This window comes from Xyrauchen texanus, chromosome 42, assembly GCF_025860055.1.
Source record: "Xyrauchen texanus isolate HMW12.3.18 chromosome 42, RBS_HiC_50CHRs, whole genome shotgun sequence".
NCBI lineage: Eukaryota > Metazoa > Chordata > Actinopteri > Cypriniformes > Catostomidae > Xyrauchen > Xyrauchen texanus.
Window position 1 is genome coordinate 13655315 of NC_068317.1, and position 21191 is coordinate 13676505.

Sequence of the window (21191 nt, forward strand, 5' to 3'; positions counted from 1 at the left end):
ACAATCGAGAATTGTTATTTAGATCTATCTGACCAATGATCAGGGCCGATATGCCACGCCCATTTGTTGCTCTCAGCTATGTGCCTTTCTCTCTCGCTCTATTTCTATGGGCGTGTCTTAAAGAGACAGTAGTGTGGAGCAATTTACCTGCGCATAGGTGTTGAATTTCAAGAAGATAGGGGTTGGCGTATCGGTGTTTTGAATTAGGTCTCAAAAGTAGACAATCAAGAATTGTCACTTTCTCTCGGGATACTGTATCAACTTGGTATTTTGAACCAGCAGCATCTTTAACTGGAATTTAAAGCAAACCTTAAAAAATGAGTACAATTTCAAAGTTGTTTAAAGTGAGATCCTCTTCAAGCTCGTCCAGCTCCAGGCCCAGTTCTCGATCTGGATCAAGCTCTAGATCTCGGCACCACCGGTCCAGGTCTGGTCCTTCACCCCAGGAGGCCATCCACCGACTGAGAGAGACAGAGGCGATGCTAACTAAAAAACAGCAATACCTAGAGAGCAGAATCGAGCAGGAGATCACGATTGCCAAGAAGAATGGCACCAAAAGCAAAAGAGGTAAACAGAAATTAGGATGATGTAGCCAACGTGTTTGTGTTACAGTCTTAAAATAATTTTCTCCCACCAAAAGTATTTTTATAATCAATTGTAAATGTGAGAAGAATTGAGAGGAAAAAAATAAGAGTTAAATAATCTGTCCATGAATGAGAAATGATATACATTTGGAAAGTGTACCAACACCCCAATGAAACATGTATCTGAAACATGGCTTTTGTTTCTGTGGAGTAACGCCCTGTTACACCAAAAGCATGCTGCCCAGCTGGACACTCCTTATTGCCAATCTTCTCTTTGTACGCCTACATCAACATGTAGTTTTCACCCATGTTTTCAAAATATTTCTCTCACTTTGAAGAATGAAAATGTCTCAAATTTAAGTCTTGATGTGTATGACTTTCTTTCTTTTGCTGAACACAAACTTAAAATGAATGGTGGCTAGAACTTTGAAGCTCCAAAAAGCATTTATAGGCAGCATAAAAGTAATCCATATGACTCCAGTTGTTTAATCCATGTCTTCAGAAGCATTATGACAGGTGTGGGTGAGAAACGGATCAATGTTTAAGTCCTTTTTTTTTTACTATAAATTCTCCTTCCTGCCCAGTAGGTGGCGATATGCATGAAGAATGTGAATTACCAAAATCAAAAGAAGAACTATTTGGTGAGAAGAGCATTTGGGATGGCTCTTTGAAAGTGGAGATTTAATGAAAAAAAATTATATTTGATTTAAACATTGATCTGTTTCTCATAGGGCTGGGTATTGATACAGATTTCCCAATTCTTTTCGATTCTGATACACAAGGTCTTGATTTGAATTCGATTCATATGGGTTTATTTCAATTATAATGTCCCTTTTGCTTGCATATAAAATAAATTAGCTCCTAGCTAATGCTTTTAAATCATACATGGGACCTTTTTAACAAGGTGCATTTTGAAATTAATAATTTTACAAATTATATTTTATTACTTTTTCATCATTTTGGTCACATTGGCTATATTATTTTTGTTACACATTTATTATTAAATTGCAAAATTTGCACTTTTTACAAGTATTTACATTGATTTATTGAACACGTGCTAAAACCGGTACTGTGTCTTTAACAAAGAACGGCATTTCTGTAAAACAGCACCTTTAAATGAGTGCATGTTAACTAGAGAGGACTCAAATGGCTTCACCTCATCTGTGCGATGCATGATTTGAATAAAAAAAATAAAAAAATTTGTTTTGTTTTTGATTAACAATTGACTGTAAAGAACAGAAACAATATTAAAAGAGACCGTATTCAATGTCATTGGGTTGCATGATCTCGTCTTGGACACACATTACATGGAACAACTTTTAGTCTCTACATGCTGTGAAAGGATCTCGCTGCTGAACACTTCATGACTAAACTACACAATTACTGGTGAGTGAAATGTAAACATTTTCCAGCCTGTTGCCAAAAATATTCACTTTAGTCACATAGCGTGAAATTGTGTTGCAAATGCGAGTGATTTCCTCTCATTGTAGTAGAGGGTTGCGCATTGAGTTAAAGATTGATCTTGGGATTTAAGAATCGAAAATCAAATGAAGATCACGAATAATAGGAAAAACAATAGTTTACCCAGCCCTAGTTTCTCACCCACGCCTATCATATGACTTCTGAAGACATGGATTTGGAGTCGTATGGATTACTTTTATGCTGTCTTAATTTGCAATTTGAGCTTCAAAAGATTTGGAACCTGTTGACTTGCATTGCAAGGTAAAAGGGAGCAGATGGGGCAAAAATGGTCTAAAAGGTACAAAGAGTTCAAAATAAAAATGACTTTAATTATAGCTGATCATGTTTTGAATGATCAACAGCATATATCCTAAAAACCTATATAAACTATAACCTAGTCAATTGTCTTTAATTTGTTCATTGAAATGTTTGATGTTGATGATAATGACAACAATAAGATGCTTTATACTGGTTAGATGAGATAGTGGTGTCAACATTGACTTTAATGTTGACCATCTTGTCTCTATCTCAGCTGCACTTCAGGCTCTTAAGAGGAAGAAACGCTTCGAGCAGCAGTTAATACAGATCGATGGGACTCTGTCCACCATTGAGTTCCAGCGAGAAGCTCTGGAGAACGCCACCACAAACACAGAGGTACTGAAGAACATGGGTTACGCTGCCAAAGCCATCAAAGGGGTTCACCAGAACATGTGAGTGTCATCATTTCTGTTCTTCACACTATCAATCATTCACTATAAACTCAATTATCATTGCTTATTCTGATAGTGCTCTGATTGTTGGACTGTTACATTTCTGTGTACAATTTCATAGTGTTTGATTTGTATTATTAGCTACTTGCTGAAATCACAAAACAGTATGTGCACTTTCTTACAAGTTACCTTTGTAAGATAGAATCTGCCATTAAAATTAAAGAAGCCCTATTATGCTTTTTGTTACAAAGCACAAAGTCCACATCAAAGAGAGTTACTCTCTCCCATAGAAAACACTGCTCCTGAAGTGCCTGAAACGCCTGGTTTTAGACGGTGGGCCGAGGGGAGATTTCATGTTTTCAGACGATCTCTGGGGATGGATTACCCAGTTTTTTATATATAACCACTACAATTCTCAACAAAGCAAATACAAATAGTTGCCACTCACATACTTTGCACATTACTATAATATCGGTAACTTTCTCCAGGTTATTTTCCCGCCGAATAGAGCAGGCGGCTATGTGTGGGGTCCGACATGCATGACGTATTTGTTGCCTTCATCCAATAGCGTGCGTGGGAAAGTGTCGGTGTTGGTGACGCGTTTGTCAACACACTGGCGCGCTGATATGAAGTTGCTGTCTGTGCACATCTTTTCGAGAAGTGCTTTTAGCCCAGGAAAGATTGAACTTGTTACCTCATTTTGCCCACTTATGCTACATATTCAGTTTGACACAAAATGTGAATGTAGAGGTAACGTTATGCATTTTCACTGTTTTTATTTTATGTAACCATCTTTTGTCATACGATGTCCTGTCATTTCGTTGTAATCTTTAATAAATATACCGTTCTGATTTCACACATTTGATCCATGGTATTGCTTGGAAACACAACATTATAAAAACCATAGGATACAATGTTAAAATAGCCTAAATATAGAAGAAGACAGTATTCATCTAGAGAGAAGGCAGTATTAGTTGGAGAAACTGCAAATGAAGGTTGGTATTATATTGTATAGACAGGAGGTGCAGTAAAAGACATACAGTGCAGTATTATATTGTACAGATAGGTGGTGCAGTTTAAGACATTCGGTACAGTGTAGACAGTAGTATACATTTAAGAAAGTACTATGTTTTACAGTAATATAAATTACATAAATGTGCATAATAGAAATGGATATGCAGTATGAACAAACACATACAGTTACTGCTACTACACTGCACATAACAGTATAATAGTACAAATAATATAGTTATATACAGTGTATTAACCGTAATATAATAAAAACATCCTGCAAAAATGTACCCTTCCAATTATGTCATTATTAACATCAACAAGGCCAGACACCTGAACACTGTGAAACTGGTTTATTAACCATGTTAAGGGAACAGATGAAACCAATATATGGAGCATGAGTTTTCCCCTGCTGAAAGTTACAAACCATTTTTCTTTAATCAGTGATGTGGGGAAGGGTGCAGAACCTCAATCTATTGTTTTGCACTTTTGTTTTAGTGGTAGAGGCGGAGGATGGTGAGGCAACTCCAGTAAAAACACAGGCTCTGAGGTCTAATGCCAGTGATCTCTTCACGTCCAAGCAGGCCCCACACCTGCTTCCAGTACAATGCATTATTTGCAAACATGAGAAGTACAAGGTTCAAAGAAAAACTAACACAGTGTGAAACACTCTATGCCGGGAAATTGCTTCTCGCCGCTGAAGGGAGAAGGGATGAGTCTCTCCTTCTCCATATCCAAGACAGGGACTTGGTGGCTAGTGAAGCACGGTATCACTTCACCTGCTATCGAGATTATACCCGGTACCTGACCACATAAAAAAAATGAGAGAACAGAAACAAACATATATGAAAATGGATACAAGCACTTCTGCAAAACAGTCATTGAGGAGAGGCTTTTAAAACACCGCGAAGTGCTTCAACTGTCAAAGCTGAATTTGCTATTCAAAAAAACTGTGGAAGAAACAGAGGGAGTGAACATTGCAGCTTATAAGGCACATTCACTTAAGGCAAGACTTCAAAAGTCTCATCCCTTCTTGAAGTTCCTGAAGGCATCCACAACCTATCTTGTATATGTGGACAATCTGTCAGCTGACGAGATTGTGCATGAAGTTGCTGTCTCCTCTGCTTCCTCCTCATCTGAAGAAAGTGAAGGAGAAATGACAAGTCAAGAAGCTATTGAAAATGCCACCATCAACACAAATGATTCTCGGGTGTTATATCATGCAGCAATGATACTCAAAGAAATCATAGAAAAGACATCAAAAAGTCTAGTGCCTCACCAACTTTTTAACTTTATTGCATGGACATCAGGAATGTCATTACAACCATCAGATGAACGTGTTGATGTCACTTCAGAGGACAAGATAGCGTCCACTTGTCAGGACATTATTACCTTGGCAACCAGAGGACGGTGGCTCATGCCAAAACAGTGCTCACTTGCAATGGCAGTTCGGCATATGACTGGCTCTGCACAGCTTATAGGGTTGTTAAATGGTCTGGGTCACTGCTCATCCAATCCCAGGTCCTTGAGCATGATACTGCCCTTGCTCACCTACAAATGGAGAGAGGAGAAATATACATCCCTGAAAACATCAATGCTGAAGTGCCTGTGACTCTTGTCTGGGATAATAATGACTTTGGAGAGGAAACTCTTTTAGGTAAAGGGACAACACATAACACCAATGGTATAATAATTCAGAGGGCCATAAACAGTTATACAGCATCCTTATCAGACACATTACCCAGACAGAGAACACGAGAACGGTCTGTTCATCCTCCTCCACTGAATCTTTCAACCTACACAAGAGGAAAGCGGTCTGGTCCACAGAATTTTGCATTGAAGATAGATCTCCAGCAGGACCAATACAGATATGCCCAAACTACCGGTAGAAGAATTGATGCTGCATTCTTTTTACCTGAGTCCCAGGGCAAAGTCCTTCCTGGATGGACAGGGTTTAATATCATGTTAAAGGAAGACACAGTCCTGTCATCTACATATGTTGGCTACCTGCCAGTGATTGACGCCAGCCAGACTGATCTCAACACTGTCCACACCATCCTGAGCCGCTCAATTGCCTTTGCTGACAGCTTGAAACAAAAAGAAGTTGTTTTAGTTATGGATCAAGCCATATATGCCAAGGCCCAAGAGATCCGTTGGCAAACAAATTCTTACTCTGAGAGAATTGTAGTGAGGATGGGAGAGTTCCACACAGCAATGGCATATCTTTCATGCATAGGAAAGTTGTATGGTGATGCTGGCTTTCAGGACATCTTGATCGAGTCTGACCTGGTGGCAGCAGGCTCAATCGATGGAGTGATCACCGGCCATCACTACAACAGGAGCATACGGGCTCACAAACTCCTGATGGAAGCACTCCAGAAACTGCGTTGGTGGGCATACTTGGACACACTGACACAAGAACAAAATGGAGCTGCTTTAAAAGTAACAACAGATATGCAGGATTGTTTTCCCTGTGAAGAGTTCAAGGTCATGCTAACATCAGACACATTTCAGCAATTACTGCAAGGTTATGAAGAATTTGTGGTGAAAAACAACTGTAACCACACATTCGCATTTTGGAGCACATACCTTGACATGATGGAGGATTTGTTTCTTTTCATCAGGGCAACAAGAGAGGGGAACTGGGCTCTCCATTTGTCCACTGTGCAAAGTATGCTGCCCTGGTTTTTTGCCTGTGACAAAGTAAATTATGCCAGGTATTTGACGGCATATTGGGCTGAAATGACCAACCTGGAAGACACACACCCTTCAGCACACCAGCAGCTTCTTTCAGGTGACTTTGTGGCACAAAGACATCAAAATCATGGTTTCGCATGATGCTAGCTACTGCTAGTTAGCCAGCTGAAACTACCCTACTTAAAACGACACTAACGAGACGCTTACATACGTTTGAACAACACAGTGTACGAAACAAAATTTTTTTATAGATATCATATTCTAATTAAATGAATACTTACAATCACAAAAACAATGTCCTTGGCGATAGTCACTGTGCTGCCGCCGCAGATGCTGCTCGTGTCTGACAGCTGAATCATCCGTGTAACAGCTGTTCTAAATAAGCTACATCTGATTGGTTAATAATAATCCTATGTCAGTATCTTGCCACGCTATTGGCTCGACTGATATAGTAGGCAACCGCGTTTGCCTGCATATTTACGGTCATGCATTATGATTTCGGAGGAAAATGTGCAATAAATGGGAGTGGCAACACTTTTCATATCGTTGAGAATAAAACAACCGTCCCAACTTTACAAATTCAGGTTCTCCCTCCATGGGGATCATCCATTTCGAAAAGTAAAGCAGATACGGGCCCTCGGCCCACCGTCTATTTGCAGTCCAGCCATTACTTACGTGACTTAGCTGTGTCACTATGTAACACATTTGCATAATGCCTGCCTAAGGGCTACTTCGGTTATGGTAAGGGACGTTACATTTCCGACACATGCTCTAAGTGGTTGACAAATCACAACAGACTGGACCAGCTGACCAATCAGAGCAGACTGGGCTTTTCGGAAAGGGGGGCTTTAAAGACACAGGAGCTACAACAGAGCGTTTCAGACAGAGGGTGAAAAGAGGTGCTGCAGCAATGTACAGCATGAGAAAAAGAATGTGTTTTTTGAACATTAAAGCATATAAACCTATTCTAGTGAACCCCAAAAATAAAATTATGAACCTGTAAATGAGCATAATATGGGCTCTTTAATGCAATTACAAATATGGCCATTAACTTACAGTATTAGTATCATGCTAATAACATGCTAATTTTCTTTGGCTCACGATCAATAGCAATTTCTAATCTATTCGTATTTTAAAAGCCATTATTTTTGCACTTTTTAGGCAGGCATATCAGTAATATTCAGTTTTACCTATAGGCCTCATTGTGCTGTTAACTAACTGCTTCAGTGGATGAGCAAATCTCTCTCTTTTGCTCTCTCAAGAGATCTGGATAAGATTGATTCCCTCATGCAGGACATTACAGAACAGCAGGAAGTCGCTCAGGAGATCAGTGATGCCATCTCACAACCTTTTGGTGACCAGTTTGATGAGGTATTATCGTCAGCATTAATTTATGTTTACATTTCATGAACACAGAGTTGACTTCTAATGGTTCTTTCACTAGGTAGGTAAGCAAGGAATGCCTAAATGTAAATATTACTATTGATATTCTGGGCTGTGCTCCTCATGGTTAGTCAGACACAAAGGAAAATTGGTAGACAGATTGTTTTAGTTACTGTTTTGGTGTTAAATGTCTTTTTTCCACATATGTAATGATGGGTATCACTGTGTAGTTTGTTGACTGATTAATAATAATTTCTCTCATTTTTCAAAGGATGAATTGTTGGCAGAGCTGGCAGAGTTGGAACAGGAAGAACTAGAAGAAAGTATGAAGAATATGGGTAGATTACCAAGTGTACCGACTTCCAAACTACCCAGCACAAGACCAAGGCACCCTGCAAGTAAGTATGCAAAGTACTCATAATTTTGTACAGCACATATTATCTAAACTTCTTATTGGTTTCTCACTTTTTCAGCATCCAAGAAGAGAGTGGAGGATGATCACGGCATGAAGAGGTTGGCTGCATGGGCTTCCTAGACAGAAGTACAGACCAAAACTTTCTCTCTCTTTTTTCACTTTGCATTCTCTTGTTTTCTCACATATGTACATATGCACTTGTCAAAATCATAGACATGCACTGCCAATAATTTGTCACATTGTTAAAACTTTTTAAAAAAAATGTAGAGAAATGAAGTTGAGACAAATAGTGGATTGTTACATATGTGAGTTGATCTTTAAAATGAAGGATTACTTTGCTGGAGTCAACTTTGTGTAAATAGCAGTATTTTATGAGTGAAGGATCATGAACTGTTTATTTTTGATTACATGTAAATGTTGAATACTGGTGTTTGGATGAGAATAAAATGATATTAACTACATATAGCAAGATGATTTGAATTATTTGATTAACAGAACAGTTTTGACTAGAGTGTAGAGAAAATGGTGGGACCCTGTTCTCCTCTGAGTAGAAGTGAATGGGGACAGCCCATGAATTCCAAAACAGTCATCATTTCAAAAAAATTACATGTAAATGATTTTAGTGTGATAAAATAACTTACTAACCTTATCTGTGTAAAGTTATATAGAATATTACAACTTTGTTGTCATGACAACGAAACCCTGTAATCCTAGTTTTGGATATAACATTACACAGGAAAAGTTGTTGCTATACTTTTGTGATTTTACTTTTTTAAACCGAACCCAATTCACTTCCAGTAAGGGCTTTAGTGTTAATAAATTAGGTTAAGTCAAAATTATATAAATAATTATAATATATAATTATATAACTAACAATTCCTTACACTGTTTTAAAAAATAAATATTGGTTTTGAGGAATAATTGTTAAAAGGGCCTGCCATATCTTAAATAGAAAGAACTGTTGTGGTGTCATGGTGCAGTGATATTTGTTACTTTGATACAGTGCTTGAATTGGGGGGCTGGGGAATCCAGGACCCCCCATTAGAAGTAAAAAAAAAAATAGACTTAGGGGGGTCCCCTAGATACTTATATTTTAGTACAAAATCATATTGATACATCTGATCAATTCATGCAGTGGATACAGTACATTTTGTGAATTATTTACAATAATTTATGTTAAGTTTGTTTATAGGCTAGTTGTCAAGTCTCTTTAAATGGAAATGCCCTGCCCCACATCAAAAGACCACTTGGAGCATGACATCATTGACATGACTGCCTGCTTGGTGCGGCTCAGGTGAAGCTAACTTTAGCTAAAAAATGGAGAATAATAAACCTCCACTCACAGTCGGGAAGAGAAAGCTTATTACTGACTTTTTTGAGGGGTAATTTTCTCTCTCTCTCTCTCTATATATATCTTTCTACTATATCTATCCACTCCATGTCGGTGCTTTTGTATTCCTTGCATAAATAGGAAAATTTAGGCTTACTCATCTACCTTGTTTGCCTGCTGAAGCTTCCCAGAACATTAAAGAGCCACACCATATGCACTGCAGTGACAATCAGTCTTTGTCTGGCCTTGAATGTTGAATTATTTACTCTCTGTGCACTCATGGAAGGACTCTTCATCGTTATGTTTTCCTGGATGTTATTTGTGTCTCAGATTGGACTTCAGATAAGTGTTTTCTACGAGTGCGGTTTATATTGAATAAGAGACTTTCCTTGCATTTCTGTTTGAGTGTCATTCCTCATTTGAGATTTTTTTTATCCCTGCCTCTGAAGAAATGTGATGCTTACCAGTGATACTTGCCTGTCCTGAGTTTTGGTTTATGTCTTCACCCACTGGTTCCTGAAATTACCGTGACTGCTGTTTATGGATGAATTCTGAGTTGACTTTTGAGATTCTCCTGTGGACAGGCATATGTTAAACTTATGAACTATAGACTGTATCCTGTTTGCCCAGTTGTCCTGCACTCTTTCAATAAAGCTCCAACACCTGGGTTCATACCAAATCTCCTCTTTATAGTATTGTTACACCCTGATGGTATTTTGCCATACTTTTGCTACTGTTTAATTACCGGTAATAATAAAAAAGTAATTTTAAACAGGTCCTTTGAAGTTACTGACGGCTCCTTTATCACTGCTTTCTGAGACAATATTTTTTATTAACAGTATTGTATGGTGCCCATAAGAAGAGAACTGGTTTTGAGGAATAATTGTTAAAAGGGCCTGCCATATCTTAAATAGAACTGTTATGGTGTCATGGTGCAGTGATATTGTTACTTTGATAGTAGTCATAAATAATAATCACATGTACTTCAAAGAATACCATGCTAGTACCATGGCGACACACATAAAACATTGGTACTGCCATTGCACTTTTTTTTTGGTACGTTTCTTAACTTTGGTTGATGATCCTTTAGTGCTGAAAAAGCTCACATTGACAGTCTTTCGCTAGGTGTCGTCATGTGCTTTATGTGATAGCAGGCGCATGCGCGCGCATGTACTTCCCGCCCTTCACACGAGCAGGAAATACCGCTCTTTCTCCCCGGTCACTGACACACACGACCAAAAGTTACATACACCGTACCGACATGAACTCAGACAGACCGTCAAATCTATCCGGTAAGTACTACAGTGTGTGTGTATATATGATTAATTTTTAGCACACCGATTGACTGACATAAGCTTATGTTCCTTTAAAAGTGTCATTCACATGTGTTTATTTGACATGGAACCACGTTTAGTCCTACATCATCCCTCTAAACATGTTTTTAATCTTAAAGAACCATTTTTAAGTTAAATCAAGTCTCTAAATATGATGTTTTTTGTAGGAACAAGGATACAACTTTTAGTTCTGATGGACTTGGCAGTAAAATATGATGTGTCTACTCTATTAAAAAGCTCACCTATTTCCTCTTTGGTGGAATTTGCTCAAGGAAAAACTAATGTCATAAGATCACGTTTCAGATGGGCACACTCAGTGCTTTTTGAGCTGACCTCATTGGGAAAACCTCATTCTAGGCAATGCTTGTTCTACAAGGTTTTTTTTTAACACCACTTTTGTTGTATTGGCCTAGCTATCAAAATAAGTAGGCTAATATTCGTAACATTGTTGTGTACCTTTTAATGTTCTTTTAAAAAGATATAGAACCCTTAAGTTGTCAGTGTATTAACAGATATTTATAGAATAAATAACATTAAATTTTACTTGGAAAAATTCAAGTTCTTAAAACTGAAGTATCCAACTTTATCTGTGCCATAATACTTTCTCCTATCCAAGCCTAATATGCAGAGACAACTATAAGAAAGTCATTAATACATTTTCTTGAAAACTGGAAACACGGTGTCTCTGTAGCACTATGAATGTTTCTATTTGTTTTGTGCAACCTACTTACGCCCACCCTAATAAAGTTACTCATCCAATGGTGTGAGTTGGGGGCGGTACTAGCGCTTTGTTTGCCCAGTGGCAGACAGGGGGCATATTCAGAAAGCTGTTTTGAAAACAAAATTTAATTTTGCAATTCTGCTTGTTTGCACTATAGTGTTGCAGGAATTACATACCACAGCTTTAAAATGATATTACGTTACTTACAACTTACAAATTACAATAAATATTATCTATAGAGGGTGGCTGATGACCAGTGAAACGAGGCTAGTACAAATAATGACATGTGAGATGTTCACAAAAACACAAACATTGAAAGCAGAACATTTTTATTAAATGGTCTGCACTTTTTAATTTTAATCTTAGAGGTTACCAAAGCGCTTTACACTGTGTCCCAATCACCCATTCACACTCACACTCATACACCAATTGCAGCAGAGCTGCCATGCAAGGCGCTAGCCTGCCATTGGGAGCAACTTGGGGTTCAGTGTCTTGCCTAAGGACACTTCGGCATGTGGAGTCATGTGGGCTGGGAACTGATCCTCCAACCCTGCTATTAGTGGCCAACCCGCTCCACCACCTTGTCAAACATTGACAAGTTTCTAGAGTTTGTGATTGAAGAAAGAATTTACGTTTCTGTTGATCATCAAAGTGAGCATGGTTATTGCCAGATGCAGATAATCTCAGATAGATTGATTAATGGGCCTATCATTAACGCTTATTAAAATCCATATAAATAATTCACACATTCTGGCTGCTGAATAGTCTGACGACCCTGACACTTTGTTTCTATAATATGCAATGTAACATTCACAAAAACAACTTTTGCCATTAATAATGTAATTATACCTTACAGCTGATGACCAGCTTGACCCTGAGGATGAGCAACAGTTTGCAGCAGCCACCTGTGAGTCTATCCGTCTCCCTGAGCTTCGTTTGATCCTGCTGGGGTGGAGATGGCCAGGTAAGAGCCTGACTGGCAACACCATCCTGGGACGTGAGGAGTTCCGTCTGGAGCGTGCTGCTGAATTCTGCGTGAAACGTGAAACCGAGGTGGATGGACGCAAGGTAACTGTAGTAGACACACCTGGCTGGTTCTCAACCCAGAACACACCAGGGGATTTCCAACAGGAGATGGTCCGAAGTGTAAGTATGTGCTCAGCGGGACCCCATGCATTCCTGCTGGTTATACCTGTGGGCATGTTCACAGAAACGGACAGGGCTCATATTGAGGAGAACTTGGCGCTGTTTGGAGAGGACATATGGAAGCACACCTTGGTGGTGTTCACCTGGGCAGAGGTTTTGAAGGACAGGTCCATAGAAAGGCATATACGAAGGGAGGGTCGTGACTTGCAGTGGGTGGTGGACAAGTGTAAAAAAAGGTACCACGTCATCAATAACTATATTTTTGCTGAAAACCTGCAGCTGCCCCAGCTGATGGATAAGGTTGAGAAGATGGTGGCTGAAGAAGGCGGTTACTTCACCCTTAAGACAGATGAAAAAAAAACACAAAGTCATGCTCAGAGTCTGTTCCAGGATGACAATCTGAACACCAATGGTGTGAAAGAGAACCGAGAGCTTGGTGCGAGACCCAAACAGAATGGTTCCTGCAACTCACTGCGTGCCATGGACGTCGACCCTCCACAGAGTGAGTTAATGTAGATTTGTAATAGTCAAGATGATCTCATTCCTGTTTGTACATGGTGTTCACATACATTTTTATTTGTTTGGACCGAAACTGTAATGTACAAGATCAACATATATTGCGTGCCTTTACATACACGATCATACACTGATTATACTTAATCCGACAACTTGTAAACACCTTAAATGGCTTTCCTTTATCGGGGTAATGGCATAAATGGTTTAAGCAAAGAACGATTGGCAATGCTTGCCCTTTACCCTGATTTTGTGTTGTGTGTAAACACATTTACTAGTGTTCTTACCAGCTTATCCGATGTGTGCAAGTGTCATGTGCATGCCTGTTTACATTTTGGCAAAAGTAGTGAATAATGCAATGACTTCAAATCCCATAAACACAGGATTATGTTGTCAGTTTTTTTTTTTTTTAATAAGCTGATTTTTTTTAATGTTATCAATGTATTGCTGTGCATGTAAACACACTCATTGACAGCATCTTAAACCCTATTATGTACTAGAGGTCAACTGATTGTTGATTTTACTGATACCCATAACTAAATTGGGCAGTACCTGATGATAACCAATTAACAACCGATAGTGGGGGGGGGGTGGCTTCAATAGACAGTTCACATAGTGTTACACTTGCACTGATTCCTACTTCTCCAGACTCATAATAACAGTGAAATGCCAAATTGTTTTTATTTAGTACATTTATATGTAGAGTAGCAATATTCACAGATAGCAGTGGTATTCGGCTGAACTCGTGGTGAAGCGGCTCAGACTATGAGCACAGGCCAGGGGCTGTTCAAACAGACAGAACACAATAGACTGGAACTGAACACGAGGATCTCAAGACACATTTTCAAATTGTACATCTTTCCTGACAAAGCATTTAAACAACTCATTGCTTAATCTGAGAAATGCTTATAAGAGAGCAAGACGGAACACCCAAATACTTCCACCAATGGTAAGGGGCTGTTCACACCGAATGCTTTTGCAACCATCCATTTGTTTTTCTATGTAAACACATGCTAGACAAACGTCTTTGTTTTTGTTTATTCAGGGTCTCATGCAGGAGTGCTTTTTGTTAGATGCGGAGTCTAATTAAAAATAACTTTAAAAGCATTTTGAGACACCTGCTTTCTGTTAAACTGTATTTGTTGCGCATTGTCTAGCCTTTTTTGTACAAGAATATGATTGATCTTAAGTCATTTTATTACAGTGAGGATACAAAAAATGGAATTGATATCAGATGCGTTTCTGATTTCTTTATACGTTTCTCTCGGCTGCATGAAGATATTAATTTGCTCTCTCACATCACATGCTTTAAATATGCAACTTAGCTGGCTAACAAATACATAAATGTGACCAGCTTGATTTAAACTGATGCAAATACACTGCTTGACTATTATTAGGCAAATTGTATTCCTCTGAATTAATGTTGTTGTTGAACAAAATCAATGCTCACAGTCAATCCAAAATGTTATTGAACCTCAAACCTGAATGTTTAACAAAGGAAAAGTGAATTTTGGCTTTCTACGGGGAATATATAAGGTTACACATTTATTAGGAAACTAAATTACAAAAAAAAAAATTCCTGACTCAATTGTTTATTCTAAATGTTTAGAGTAAGTGCAACAAATAAGTAATACACCAAATAAAACAAAATACTATATGAAACATCATAAAAAAAACATCATACAGAACAATCAAATACCCAAACTGGCCAGCTGTACCATCTACCGGAGAGTAATAACTGTAAATAGAGTTTGTTATGGATCTCATAGTATCTTTCATGCTTTCACTAGAATGGACTGCTTATAAAATAACTCATGGGACAGGTATACATTTACATCTTATGTCAGAAATTAAACATTGTATGTACTTAAAATTGCCAGGTATGTAGATTAGTCAAAAATGTTCTACCCCCCAATTTATTTATTTATTTATTTTATGGTTCAGAGAAGCACAGTAACATAGAATTTATATAATCTTGTGTATTTGTTTGTTTCTCTGCAGGTTTGGTTGAAGGAGGGAGTGAATAATGATGTACAGACTAGTCCAGTGCTGCTGTGTTTGTTACCTTAATTCCATTGAACTAAATAGTGCATAGATTATTGGCGAAATACCCAAATGTGGCCCAATTTACACCTTGCATTAACATGTGTTTTCTGTGATTGGATTGCTATCGGAGAGCATTGGATCACATTAAATGGCAGTTGTTAATGCACCCAAGATTGTGACTGGGTTGTGATCAGATAACAGAAACCACATTTGGAGGTGGTCAGGGACAGATTCTGAGCACATTCAAAGAAAATATAAACACAACTGCCTTTTCATAATCCAGACACAACTATGCAAGTAATTAATTGTGTGGTGAGGTTACGTGTTACAGTCATCCGTTGTTAAAGTGCTGTGATGTGGGTTAGGTTTGTTTTGCCATCGCAATGTGAAGAGCAACCGACACCGACATCTTTCAACTTGTCACCCAAACAATGAAAAATATCCCATGAATTATTCCATTTGAATACAGTTGGAATATCTCTTTTCAAATCCCACTCGTTCGTATCTCTCTCCTGTTTTTTGTAATCACCATGTGGCATGGGCAGCGTTTCAGATGAAAAGCATATTTGGCTAATTTAATTTTAAGCCACCAAAAATGTCCAATGAGGGAAATACCTGGACTGTAGTGATTAAGTGATGGAAAGCATTTTAATTATCCATCAATGTTTTTAAATTCGCTAAAAGATGAATAATTTTCAGTTACCACAGCCTCTGATTTAATATGTAAGTAGTGTTTTCCATTTTATGCTGTATCGGATCTCTCCCTCTCATCACAGTGGAAATGCGTTTGACTGCAAGGTGTGAGTGCAATCCAGCTAAAGAATATCCAGATCCTCTCTGGATATAAAACACATGTTTAAGCAAAGTGTAAATGGGGCCTTCAGTAAGGCTTACAGTAGGGAAATATCCATGTAACTACTGAGCCTAAAGAATTTAACACATACTGTGAAGTCAAAAGGGATTATCATCATCCGAAGTTCCATTATTGTTAGTAAATCCGTAGTTCAACCTCATATACTAATTGAAAGCAAGCAAATATTACTACTACTGTGCACTGGTAACACAGAGTCATCCAGTTGGCTTATCAGGATATACATGAATTAAAGCAGTTTCTTTAGAAAATTCTTACATTAATGGAGTCATCAGTTTGAGAGAAACACTCCATGCTCAATTGTTATTTGAATTATTGAATTTAAAAGGACATGATCGCCTGTGAAAATGCCTAAATGAATGCACTGATAACAGTCATTAGAGATGCTGTGTCTGTTGCATTTGGAATAACTGAATTAGTTACATTGGCGACAGTTGTTGGGTTTTATAAATTATTCCGAAAAATAATTTCCAGTTTGTCGCATCACTGTTTGTAGATGTTTTTCTAAATAATATTGTTATTGCTGTATTATTCTATGAGTATATGAAGTGTTTTCATGCCTTAATTTATGCATTTGCTAAATGTTTTGGGATTGCTGTGATGTTTTCTTTATAAATGTTTTTTAAGACAAGAATTTGAAATCACAGATGTGTGTTGGCCATTTTTTTTTTACCTAATTCTGTACTGTTTTCAACCAAGTAAGCAATCTCCAGTTAATTGGGAGATATAACTTTTTACAAATGGTTTATTCCTATGATTGAGGCTACATAGCTGTCCTTGTATTGGCACTCATCACTGTATTTACCTAATAAGATATTATTTAAAGAAACCAAACCAATTTTATGTATAACTCAATTTTCTTCTAATAACTATATTTGAGATTATATAATGTATTCCTTTTAATTACATGTTGAAATTTCTGAAAGCCATAAAATCTCCACCAGATGTCTGTGTGATCTCTTATCATGGACTGTTTTTTAAATAAATTGTTCAGTTACGTTAACTTATAGTATATATGCTGTGACTAGTACTGTAATACAGCCAAATACACTGAAAAAATGGAAAGCAGCATTATTGAATATACTAATACAGTACACTTAAAATCAACCTCACACATTTATGTTTGAGATGAGAACATAATTATATTGTGTAAAGTCCAAGTAAAATTCAACACTCATAAAAATGTGAAATGATTACATTGATATGATAATTCTAATGGATAGTTTTCACTGACTTTTGCTGCTTTCTCAATTTACTTAAAATTGAGTTAAACCAACACAATTCTGTAGTATTTTATCTCAATTGAATTTCATTGTTGTACAACGAACTATGCTTACTTAATCGAATTGTGTTGGGACTATGAAAAAGATTTGTTGCATCAAAGTATTTTGAAACAGGACAGGGGATTTACATTTCCCAGCATACTTTGTATGAGACTGGATTGGGAGAGTACATTTTGAAATGAAGTGCTATTTTAATGTATTTCTACACAAAATGAAAGTCGGAGACTTGTTAGTGTGTTCTGTTATGTTGGGATTTAGAGAAGTTTTTATCTTGGTGGATATTTTTTGGAGGTTACCATTGTGGAGAAGAGTGAAGCTAATTGTTAGGACGAGGATTGGTGATTATCAACTTTGTTTTAAGTTGTAAAAATTAGAAAATTTTGTGTATATTACTTTTGTCTTGAAGCAAAGACCTATAGCATCCAGCATACATACTGAATGAGGATCAGTATACCCTCAACAACAACGACCTTATCGTATTGACCAAAAAGCTATTTATATTGTAATGTAGAGTAGCGGTAATAACTACCACGCAATTGCGGTAGGAAATCTTAGCATAAACCGCTTGAAGTGACACGTTGTTCTGGGTACACGCGCGAACACGCCGGTTCACGTTAAAAGCTACCAGGTTCAGGTCAGTAGTCGGGATTGTAATTTATGAAAAAAATATATATAGGCCTTCCGATCTTGTTTCACTCACACGCTTGGATACACGCAAGCGGATGAGTTTGGAGCCGTTCACACCAAATGTGTTTTTGTGTATGTTTGCTCTGTTTTTTTGTTGTTGTTTTTTCCATTGTTTTCCTATGTAAACGCGCTGGACGAACGTCTTTGACTGCTGCACCGGGTCTAGCTGTTTCTTCAGTGTCTCACGTAGTGACCGACACATTTGTAGACACTGTTTGAAGTTAATAAGTTCTTCAGGTTTCAAAAACGCATGACGAGACGCGTTCTGTTTCATTCATTTCGCTGCGTCTAGACTGCTTTTAGTGCACGTGTCACAAAGATTTAACATTCCAGATTGTTCTGCACCAAGCAAAGTTTCAGAGCTTAATACACGGCAATGTTTTCCCCCTTATCTGGTATACTGAGGGGCCACCATGCGTGTGTGTTTACTGTTACTGATATGAATGTTGCCTACGATGCTAATAAAAACACCACAGCCTTTTGCAACATGGTGAACAATACACTGCAGCATTAGAATATGAGATCCAGGAGAAAGTGAGGTAAATAACACGGGAATATAATACTCAAGTATAAATCCGCAAAGTATTAATAATAATACTGTATCATGTTATAATGACAAACTGGACAACAATAAATAGCCTACTGTAATTGATGGATTATAATATTAATAAATACCAACTAAATTCCAAAATATTACTGGGTGAAGTAGTACGTTTTTGCACACCCTGTTCAAACAAATCTTTTTTTTTTTTTTTTTTTTAAATGTATGTAGGTAAATATAGCTTCTTTTTTTTTACCGGTGGAAAACATGCATTCATTTTATATAGCTAGATTTTGATTTCATTAAACATTTTGAATGTACTTGTCTACATGGCTGATGGGATGAATTTAAAATTATGATTTAAAATCAATTTTATGTAATTTTTTAAGCATACATTTTCAAAATGGGGCCCCAGGTTGGACAGTTACTTGGGGCCTCAGAAATCTTAAACCCGCCCCTGTTAATGTGCAACAATGCTAGCAAGCTGTTAAATTGAGCAGAGAAATTTAGTTATTTAAGTGAGATTAACTTAATTCCTTTGGGTTTATGCAGCACAAAACATTTAAGGAGTGCCTACATTTTCGTTTCATATTATGGAAACACATTTTTTATGTGGAATATACATTTATTTTGTGGAACTGATGTCCATAATTGAATTACGTAAAACCAATGGAATTTCTTTTGAGTGTACCTTATGGTTAACTTTTGACTTCAACACATAAAAGAATGGATATCTGAGGGACCGTTTCCTCAAATAGTTATTGGCATTACAGTATATCTAGCACCACCAGTCGTTATAATACAAGTATAATATTAATAGTTATTTAATGTATTATAACACATATAGAACATTTAGCATACTTATTTATTCATCAGAAGTATAAATGTTCATATGTAGTATCAAGCAGAGCCATATAGAGAGAGAGTTGCGACAACGGAAGTTCTAAATGCTTGATCGTCACGTGATTCACGTAGACTTCAGATAGTTCCAGGAAGTGCTTTGGCGGGCATTTCAAACTGTTAGAGTGACAGAACTGCAATTTCTGGTAATTAGTAGTCAATAAATGCATTTATTTTATATATTTATGTAACACACCAACATATGTATGTAGCATGAGTATGTTGTTACAGCGATGTTGTTTTTTTAAAGATCAAATCAGCTAATATTTGAGGATTAGTGTTCGCTTACCGTTATTTGCCTCAATTTATTTCAGGCTAGGGTTTCTGTTGCCTTTTTATGTTACCTCATGTTCATTGTTTTCACTAATCTCATGGTAACTAATGTCATATTTATGACTTTTCAGAGACCGGCTGGTGACAGGTGATTTCCAGCTCGCACCGCACAATGGGTCAATGAACTATTAACTATTAGCAGCAGTTACGTAAATGTAAAATTTAGTGAAATGAAGCTTATTGTTTACAATTCTTACAATTCTATATATAGTAATATAATTATTTATGTATTATAAATATTATACACTCACCTAAAGGATTTTTAGGAACACCTGTTCAATTTCTCATTAATGCAATTATCTAATCAACCAATCACATGGCAGTTGCTTCAATGCATTTAGGGGTGTGGTCCTGGTCAAGACAATCTCCTGAACTCCAAACTGAATGTCAGAATGGGAAAGAAAGGTGATTTAAGCAATTTTGAGCGTGGTGGCATGGTTGTTGGTGCCAGACGGGCCGGTCTGAGTATTTCACAATCTGCTCAGTTACTGGGATTTTCACGCACAACCATTTCTAGGGTTTACAAAGAATGGTGTGAAAAGGGAAAAACATCCAGTATGCGGCAGTCCTGTGGGCGAAAATGCCTTGTTGATGCTAGAGGTCAGAGGAGAATGGGCTGACTGATTCAAGCTGATAGAAGAGCAACTTTGCCTGAAATAACCACTCGTTACAACCGAGGTATGCAGCAAAGCATTTGTGAAGCCACAACACGCACAACCTTGAGGCGGATGGGCTACAACAGCAGAAGACCCCACCGGTACCACTCATCTCCACTACAAATAGGAAAAAGAGGCTACAATTTGCAAGAGCTCACCAAAATTGGACAGTTGAAGACTGGAAAAATGTTGCCTGGTCTGATGAGTCTCGATGTCTGTTGAGACATTCAGATGGTAGATTCAGAATTTGGCGTAAACAGAATGAGAACATGGATCCATCATGCCTTGTTACCACTGTGCAGGCTGGTGGTGGTGGTGTAATGGTGTGGGGATGTTTTCTTGGCACACTTTAGGCCCCTTAGTGCCAATTGGGCATCGTTTAAATGCCACGGCCTACCTGAGCATTGTTTCTGACCATGTCCATCCCTTTATGGCCACCATGTACCCATCCTCTGATGGCTACTTCCAGCAGGATAATGCACCATGTCACAAAGCTCAAATCATTTCAAATTGGTTTCTTGAACATGACAATGAGTTCACTGTACTAAAATGGCCCCCACAGTCACCAG

At 37.7% G+C, this 21191-nt stretch overlaps 2 protein-coding genes across 2 annotated transcripts; both read left to right on the plus strand.

The window, feature by feature from the left end:
- Positions 1-182: 182 nt before the first annotated feature.
- On the plus strand, positions 183-8712 carry LOC127634876 (charged multivesicular body protein 4c-like). The gene is made up of 5 exons (XM_052114605.1): positions 183-567; positions 2578-2755; positions 7726-7834; positions 8118-8244; positions 8320-8712. The coding sequence occupies exons 1-5, from the start codon at positions 318-320 to the stop codon at positions 8379-8381; spliced, it is 726 nt and encodes a 241-aa protein (XP_051970565.1). The 5' UTR covers positions 183-317; the 3' UTR covers positions 8382-8712.
- Positions 8713-10784: 2072 nt separating this feature from the next.
- Positions 10785-17160, plus strand: LOC127634874 (GTPase IMAP family member 4-like). The gene is made up of 3 exons (XM_052114603.1): positions 10785-10883; positions 12503-13294; positions 15307-17160. Exons 1-3 carry the CDS (start codon positions 10853-10855, stop codon positions 15330-15332), a joined length of 849 nt encoding a protein of 282 aa, XP_051970563.1. The 5' UTR covers positions 10785-10852; the 3' UTR covers positions 15333-17160.
- Positions 17161-21191: the final 4031 nt, after the last annotated feature.